The sequence below is a fragment of the Halichoeres trimaculatus genome, unplaced genomic scaffold (assembly GCF_033239565.1).
Source record: "Halichoeres trimaculatus isolate MK-OKI-2021-1 unplaced genomic scaffold, fHalTri1.1 fHalTri1_scaffold_6, whole genome shotgun sequence".
NCBI lineage: Eukaryota > Metazoa > Chordata > Actinopteri > Labriformes > Labridae > Halichoeres > Halichoeres trimaculatus.
In genome coordinates this window covers 12,166,449-12,175,020 of record NW_027437184.1, presented here as the reverse complement: position 1 = coordinate 12,175,020, position 8,572 = coordinate 12,166,449, and the positions used below count along the sequence as shown (strand labels likewise).

Below are 8,572 nucleotides of genomic sequence, written 5' to 3'. Positions count from 1 at the left end.
TGTACTTTATTTATCAAATAGTCCTGTATTTGAAAAAAATCAAGTCCTTGTTTTAGAAAGACAATTCATACCACATGTTTATTTACTTAAATGCTTCTACACAAATCAGTTGAAACTGCTCATCGTTCTGTTTATTTTAAATTTATTTCTTTTTGCACTTTTAGCATTTACTCCTCATTTTACTCTTTTTTTGAAAATCTCCTAATCACCTTGAGTTTCATCAAAGAGAAGAGAAATCGGTTCTCTCAAAAAAATAGACATTTATTGAAGTTAAACTGTCAAAAACTGTCCCCTTCTTGATTAATTAATCTCATCTGTTATTTATGGTTCATTGGAATTTATAGTAAACACTTCTAAAGTCTTATTTATTCCCCTCCTCCATGTCCGGCTCTTTCTGTTTCCCCTCTTCCTGTCGCTCTCGGCCAAACTCAACCACCAAAGGTTTCCCTAGCAGCCGGTATCCATGGACCAGCTCTAAGGCTCTCTGCGCCGTTTCAGCATCTGCCAGAAGAAAGCAAGCAAACCCCAAACAAGATCAAATCTTTGATGGAAAACAGACATGGCTTTGGCTTCATTAAAGGAAATACTGGACTCTGACCTGGCAGCGTGATGAAGGCCTGACCCTTCATCCTTCCTGTCAGCAGGCGGTAAACCACTGAAGGCCTGTTCTCCTGCTCAAACCTGGAGAACAGCGCCACCAGCTGTGACACTGACGCCTGTGGACTCAGGTTCTTCACACACAGCACCTGAAACAATAAGTGTTCACTCAGCTAGTCTCCAAAGAGAATGTTCTCCATTACTGGGCGATATATGGAAAATAATTTTATGGCAGGATCAGGATTTTGAGTTCATTTTTACCTGCAAACAACATTTTTAGTCAAAATTTTTCTTACCCTACATTCTGTACCATTTTTCTGCACTATTTCATAACTTTAATCCGGTTGTGTGTTTTTTGAAAGATTTAAATTAACCGAGATGCATCACAGAGCATTTGTTGAATGATTTCTTCACCAAGTTAAAACAGCACTTAAATCTCTGCTTTATTTTTGTTTTAAATCAGTATGTCTGCCTCGGATATCTAGTTGTAAGTACCTTGGAGGGATTCCCCGGCAGGTAGTTTCTGAACCTTGGGATGCTCCGGATCTCTTCCTCAGACTCTCTGTTGTTCAGGATTTCTCCATCAGATATTGTCTCTATCTCTCCTCTGACAGTGATTGCCCCTCCTGACGTCCACGCCCTCGTTCCACACAGGCTGCCGATTGGCTGTTTTATATCAATCTGTGTTGGTGCAGCTGGTCTGTCCTGAGTGAGCTGCTGCTCTGAGAAGCTCCTTCTTTCCACTTGTGGCTTAGGATCTTCTTTTGATTGGCTATCATCATGTTCTGAGTGCTGTGATTGGTCGGAGTCAGTTCTGTGCGTAGATGTTGTTTCTTTCTGAGAGTCCCCCTGTGAGGATTCTTCTTTCTGCTTGCTGAGGACATCTCTGTAGAGAAAGTCTAATGGATCGGAGGAGGACTCCCCCTGCTGGCCATCATGGTTATCTGCATCTATAAAGGACAATAAAAAAATAACATAAAACTCATGACAATATTTAAACATTCCTTTGGAAAATCTCATTAACACTATAAAAATCAAGACAACAGCTTATGTATGATCTCATTTAAGACTTTTTAAATAAAACTTAAAAAGTTTAAAACCTCTCTTTAAACCTGAGATCGCCTCCACTTATCGTATTCCTCAGCAGATGTGTCTCTACTTGGTATCATACCTCTGTGGTAAAGTGCTGTGAGAAAACCCAGGCGACCATTTCCCTGGAACAGCGCCTGTTCGATCTCCATCTCCCGTCGTGACAGCGGTCGGCTGGAGGCGAAGCGCTGTGGGCGGGACAGGAGCTCGGCCCGTGCCTCAATTTTGTCTCTGATCACCTGCAGGCGCTGCTGCTTCACACCTGGAGCTGCACACACACCATGAGACTGTATGGGTACAGGAGAGACAAGGATTAGGTTTATATAAAACATTCATCTATTCATTCAAAAAACTGAATTAAGCTTAGTTTGTGGGTTGCACCCAGGAAAAATGTGCCAAATCTTCTCTGCTAATGCCTAACAGCTTGTTCTGCCACCCCAATCTTGTTTGGTGGATTGGTAGATTGGATGATTGTCTGTGATGATGGTAGCAGGGGCCAAGGGGAACCAGAAGGTCAAACAAGAGTCAATAGCAGAGAAAGCTGTTCAGCATTCACAGAGAGAATTTGATCATATTTTTAATGGCCGCAACCCGCATACTCATCAATTCTCTTGTCATCTTTGAAGTAAGCTTTGTTCATCTTTTTTGTGAGGTCTCATTGTGTTAAATGAACCCGTGTTCACAATATATTTTGCTCCTTTAAAATTAATCATCAAGTAAAATATTCATTTTCAATCTGAATTTAATTTGCAAGAAACTGTCACTCTTGTGCAAAATCTGTCGTTGTTCAAAGCTGTTTGAATCTCAGATAAGAAAATCTAAACTTAAAAATATGGTGTAATCTTGTGTCAGCATGCAAAGGAAAACTTCCAAAGAAATCAGACTGATGTATTCATCATTTCTGCTTCTACAGTCAAAGTTTCATACCTGCAACTCTTCTGTGTCATATCTTACCTTCTCTTCTCCCTCTGGTGCATCTCGGCTCTGCCACAGCTGGATCTCAGCCTCAGTCAGACCCAGCTCTCGTAAGCTGGCCAACTCCGTCTCACCATCCTGCAGGGTCTGAAACTGGGAGAGTGTCCTCACTCCGGCTGCCTGTTCCCCAAAAGGACGATAGAGAGCTGATGGGGCGAAGCATTGCTTCTTTGCGACACACCTGGAGGAAAGGATTCATTTTAAAATGAGGTGTATGAAAATGAGACCAGCTGTGGGTTCCTTATGTTTGAATCTAATTTTACTGATACTGAGTCGGTCTGTGTAGCCCTGAGGGGTCTGACTAAAACCTTCACCAGGCTGCTCTGCTGGACGCTCTGGAGGCAGACATGCAGCTGGGCAACACAGGAAAACTGAGGCAGGTTTTATTAGCTCCATATTCAATCATCAGAGAACTGTCTGACCAGCTAATTAACATCATCATTTTTCCCTTTGGTAGACAGACTTTCTTGTTGTCATGAGTTTGGATTTATTTTAATAATAACTTTGGGAAGGGAACCAGAATGTTAATACTTTAAAAGTAATCTGCTGTTTCTGACCTGTCAATGTCCACATCAGTGTGGAGCTGCTGCAGCAGGAGGCTGTGGAGCTGCCGCTGGCCCTCTGTCTCTTGCTCTTCCAGCAGTGGGCCATCCTCACAGGACCGCCGGCTCACTCTGTAAATCCCAGCATGGAGACATGAGGGTGTAATCTCAATGGATGCTTATGTAACTGTATGGCACATGGATCCAAACCGCGTTGAAGTTGTAGCATATCAGTGTGCAGTTTGTTAATGCATAACTTTTGTCTGTAGAGCTGTAGATAATGTCTTTACTACTTATAAAATAAATAAATGAAATAAAAATAACGATACTGGCTTTAAATTGTGATGAACTGGAACTTAAACTGAAAATTATAAGGACGATACAGGGATAAATAAACACAAAGGCTGACTGTTTTTTCTGTGTATGTACTGAAGAGCTACTATTCGTTTAACGATGAATCAAAAGCAGAGACAGAAATTGGTTAACGACGGCGACTTGATCACACAGTGAAAGTCCGTGTGTGAGTTTGAGACATTAATAAAAAAAACATTGTTTAAATGAAGCCTTTGGAATGAATTGGATCCATATCGTTGAAAAGTTGATACCAAAACAAGCCTTAGCTCAGCTGGCTGTTGCGATCTCCATGACAACAACGCTGTAAGAGCGACTGCACGACGTTACGGAAGCAACAATCAAATTAAAAACTCTTACTTCATGTTTTCATTGTCATTATTTCGGGATTTGAAGAAATACGTTGGCTCAAAGAGCCATAATCTGAAAAAGTTAATGCTCTATTATTTACCTTCGCATGTTTCCGCCCTGAGCTTCCACTTCCGCTATCTGGAATCATGGGAAATGCAGTCAAATCGCCAAGTTAACAAAAATGAACTAAAATCTCTGATTTATGTTGTAGGGAAAATAGTTTTGAAGAAAATAATGTCACAGATCATTTTATGAGTTTAAAAAAAGACACATTTTTACTGAAATTAGAGCAGAACTCGCAGCTTATTTTACACAAAAGCACATGTGGTTACAACATTTGTCCCACGTATTTAAATACTTGGGAATGAATTGATGTAATGGAACTCTAAACCAGACCTAACATGCATTTTTCCTGTTGTGAAATATCTTGTAAAGAAAAAGGCTATTAGACACACCCAGCTTCATTAGGGAAGGTGTGGTTTTTAACCCCACGTCTTTCATCAGACCTTACTGACTTTCATTCATCCGTGTGCGCAGTTTTATCAAACGTAATGCTGCAAAGCCTTACTGAATATATACTGTAAACCGCTCCCACCCTCCCCACCCAGATGGAGTGTCCTCAATTAGCCTGTTGGCTGACGTCAGTAAGGTGACATGGGTGCTTCTCTTCACCATCTCTGCTGCAGCTCTGCAATAATAGATGGGGTGCACTGATGAGAGCAGAGCCGTGCTGGCTGCATGCATTTCAAAGTTCCCATGCATTAGAGCGCGTTGTGCAGCAGCAGCTCCTCTCTTTCCGCCTGCAGCCGGTGCTGGGTCGCCGGCAGCTCGGCTCCTCTGCAGGGCTGCAGGGCTGCGCAGCTCCTGACTGACAGAGAGATGAGGGGTGGGGACGCAGGGTGGGGTCACAAGCAGGGAGAGGCGGAGGAGGAAAAGGCAGAGAGAGAGAGCCCAGCCCTTGAATACACGGCAACAACACGCCGTCAGAGAGAGGGAGAGACTCAGAGAGACTGGCTGTTTTTGGGGGGAGCAAAGGGAGCCTTCGACGCTGCGGATATGAACTGAAAAGAAACACTGGAAGAGACAGGGATCGTGAATCTATATCCCGAAATTTTACTGTAAAGGTGGCAAACTAGCCCCCCTAAACCCTCCTCTCTTCATAACAGTTCTTATTCAGATAGAGCTACACCCAAAGCCCCGACCGACCCCCTCCTGCTGCTCCACCCCTCCGTCGCTGCACCGCTCCGACAACCGAGATGCACACGGAGACCCGTAACAAGAAAGTAAGTGCACCTTATTGACTTTGCCCAGGTCAATGGAAAGAGAAACATCTATGCGTGAGGATAATCTGCCTGTACACAAGCAGAGCTGACACTGTCATGCGCCAAATATGACTGTCAATGAGACTGAACGTCCACAACAGCCAATTGCAAGTGTATCCTTGCAGGCAGGCAGTTTATTTTGCAATTACTGGAGCAGTTTTGTAACAACGACCTTATTGCATTGCAAGAATATCTTGCTGAAGGCACTGTCTTGTCCATGTTTCATGCAGAACCCCCTCCGTCTCCTCTCTCTCAGGCTTTCTCTCTCTGTGCGAGGTTAGCTCAGGTCCAATTTTAAATGCTCTGTGATCTCTGAGAGGCAGGAAGGAAACGGAAGGCAGAAACTGCAGCTTGTAGGACACCATCTTAGCTTTTAAAGGGCCAGCAGCCTCTCCTGAAACACAAACAGAGCCCTGGGAAGCAGCCAGGTGCACTGCCTCCAGATACACCCTGCACAGACTCTGCTGAAGACGTGTCCCTTTAAATGAGTATTGCCTCATCAGTGTGTGTTTTCTGTGTCACTTGGGCTGGCAGGATATTCAAAGTAAATGAAATCTGGCTTTAGATGCTGAAAGAGAAGCAAGTGTCCTCTTCTGCTGCAGAACTGGATGTGTTTGGTTGTTTGCATGAAAGATGATGGAGACATGTTGCTGTTAAGTGAACAACTTCCAAGTGAACCTTTGACCTGTAAATTTGCATGGCTTCCCTGAGAAGCTATTGACGTGTATTCATTTAAACATTTAGCCAAATACTGTTGAGAACTACACCAACACCAAAACACACAGCTCAGGCTGGTTTAGAATGATGTCATCGTGTTGTTCGGCCAGCTGTGTGCTCTGTCTGCAGCACTTGTAGCTTGGCTCATCATTTTTTACGACTTCTTCAATTTCTGCAGCTCTATGAGTAACTTTTCAAGTGGAAAAAAAAACAGAAAAAAAGAACACAAAAGGCTTAGAAATCACTGCAATCATATAGTTTTCACCTTTTCATTTGCCTGAAAACACTGTTGGTCCAACAAATTTCACAATTCCCTCATATGCTCTTTAACTGTATAAAATATAGACTGCTACAGGGTGCCCAGCTGTCAGTCAATTCAGCCATGCCCTTATATCGGCAAAACTCCCAAGTGTAATGATGAGTTTTATACAGAATCCTTCCCCTTTAAAGAGTGTGCTGATAGAGAAATGAGCTGTTGAAACAGACTTAACATATTCCTTTCTGCTGTAAAAATCAGCTTTTTTGAATGGGTGTATTAGTTTTTTAGTGTTTGTGCAGCCAGCCTCTAGTGGACACTCATGGAACTGCAGTTATGAGCAATTCAACAAAGGCTCCATATTTGAGGCCAAAGTTTTCTGCTAATTAGACATATTCTGAATTTGCTTTAGTGGGTGGGGGCCTGCAAGCTGAACATTTCTGGTTTGTGGAGCAGCTGCAGTGTTTTTATTTACACTTTCGTCCACAATAATATGAAATACAGCTGTGATCAACTTGTGTAGTAACTCCTAAACAAAGTTTTTTTTTGGAGCCTGATAGTGTGAATGTGTCTCTGTCAGCTCCTGGTGTTACAGTTTAAAGAGTGACACTGTAAACTGGAGACCTTCAGCTGAACAGTAGAGATCCAGTTCAAAAAAGCTGTTAAAACAAAGAAGTTCTCAGGAATGTATCTTAGTTTTGTTTTACATGTCATAATCTCCTCATCAGATATGTATTTAATGGTGATCTGAAACTGTTTGAGAAGGATGCATCCCACTGAAATCCCTCAGTTAACAGGGTCACTATTTAAGCTGGATCATGGCTTTATCTCTGCCATCCTTGTGCTTTAGACATCTTGTTTTTGTCTTATGGCCCTCTTCTGGTCTGGTGGTGCATTGCAATCACTTTTATTTTTTTTACATCACTGGCCTGAATTACATAATATACAAACAACAGGCCAGGGACTACGACGTTCCTGAACCTTCTGGTTGAAAACACCTGATGATGGAATAGAGACTCTGACAATAAGAACTTCCTGCCTTCACAGGTATTTATTTTTCTCTGAGTTTTCCGCAAGCAGGCTTGCCTCTGCGTGGAGGTGAATCAGTGATGTTAGGAACTTGACTGTGTTTGACTTGTACATGTTTGTAAAGGACAACACTGCCTGTTATAAATTGTGACCCCTGTGTGTGGTTATAATTTGCATGAATCTATCAGTTGCATCAGGAGCAGTTGTGACGTATGCAGCACGTCAGCAACCTCGTCTATGCACATGAGCATCAGCATCTGAGTCACACGCACTTTATTTGCCGAATACAGTAAATCTCTAGGAATGTGCAGCCATGCAATTGGCAATACTACATCTGCAGAAATTTGAAACACAGTTCAGTCATTTATTCCACATCAACATTAAGAAATAAAATGAGAAATCCTGATTTAGTCACAGAAAACTCAACTTTAAGTAACCCTGCAGTTCAAGGTGTCTCAAAATCTGAAAGTGTCAGTTAAAGGCCTGCTTTGTTTGGAGTCTTTGTTATCTGCCCATGATATTATTTCTATGCTTCTAAGGCAATCATGCTCACAAGTTGAGCTTAAAATTAGAGCTCAAGTTGGGCCATCACTGAAAAGTTGTTTAAAATCTTTAATCCTTTCCTTCATTCAGTACAAAAATGTCAGGAGAAAAAAGTTAGTCTGTACAACTGTTTCTAAAAATGCACTTTAATTCTGAACACTTCTTCAAGATGCAGCCTGCTCTCTGGTATAATGAAGTTGTTTTTGTGTTTATCTCTCCTTCTCACTATCTGTCTCTCTCTATTCAACTTTGACCCAGATCACTGTTTTTTGACTCTGTGAAAGCGGAAATCAATTTCCTCCCCGTCACAGTTACGGCTGTGCATTATTGGAAGTGTAGTTAACGGAGCACTCCTGCTGTAGCATAGGGGCACCACTGAGCATGCTCTGTACTCAGTGTGTGTGTGTGTGTGTGTGTGTGTGTGTGTGTGTGTGTGTGTGTGTGTGTGTGTGTGTGTGTGTGTGTGTGTGTGTGTGTGTGTGTGTGTGTGTGTGTGTGTGTGTGTGTGAGTTGAGGATCAGCTGGGCTGTGGACGTGAGAGCAGGGTCAGCTGTACATTCCTGGGCAGGGCATCAGCAGCAAAGGGCCCTTGAATACAAAGTCTGCCTGTGTGTGAGAGAGATGGTGTGTGTGTGTGTGTGTGTGTGTGTGTGTGTGTGTGTGTGTGTGTGTGTGTGTGTGTGTGTGTGTGTGTGTGTGTGTGTGTGTGTGTGTGTGTGTGTGTGTGTGTATAAGACAGAGAGAGAGCTGATGCTCCACTGTGTGTAATGATTAACTCTGCTGAACAAAGTTTGATTAAA

The 8,572-nt window shown here is 42.6% G+C and overlaps 2 protein-coding genes across 2 annotated transcripts in view; one reads left to right on the top strand and one right to left on the bottom strand.

The window, feature by feature from the left end:
• Positions 1 to 170: 170 nt before the first annotated feature.
• rbm41 (RNA binding motif protein 41) lies at positions 171 to 4,100 on the bottom strand. The gene is made up of 7 exons (XM_074671994.1): positions 4,006 to 4,100; positions 3,219 to 3,335; positions 2,641 to 2,842; positions 1,769 to 1,973; positions 1,093 to 1,547; positions 599 to 746; positions 171 to 501 (listed from the first exon to the last, which is right to left on the bottom strand). Exons 1-7 carry the CDS (start codon positions 4,011 to 4,013, stop codon positions 362 to 364), a joined length of 1,275 nt encoding a protein of 424 aa, XP_074528095.1. The 5' UTR covers positions 4,014 to 4,100; the 3' UTR covers positions 171 to 361.
• Positions 4,101 to 4,706: 606 nt separating this feature from the next.
• The window catches only part of klf8 (Kruppel like factor 8), a 73,518-nt gene continuing 69,652 nt past the window's right edge, over positions 4,707 to 8,572 (top strand). Inside the window, exon 1 of the mRNA XM_074672027.1 lies at positions 4,707 to 5,188. Within this exon, the coding sequence (XP_074528128.1) occupies positions 5,162 to 5,188 (27 nt within the window). The 5' untranslated portion in view covers positions 4,707 to 5,161. The remainder of the gene's footprint in view (positions 5,189 to 8,572) is intronic.

Coding starts and splice junctions, on each gene's coding strand:
- rbm41 (XM_074671994.1), bottom strand. Junction 747..1,092: donor TGCCGGGGAATCCCTCCAAG/GTACTTACAACT, acceptor TTATTGTTTCAG/GTGCTGTGTGTGAAGAACCT. Junction 502..598: donor GGCCTTCATCACGCTGCCAG/GTCAGAGTCCAG, acceptor TTCTTCTGGCAG/ATGCTGAAACGGCGCAGAGA.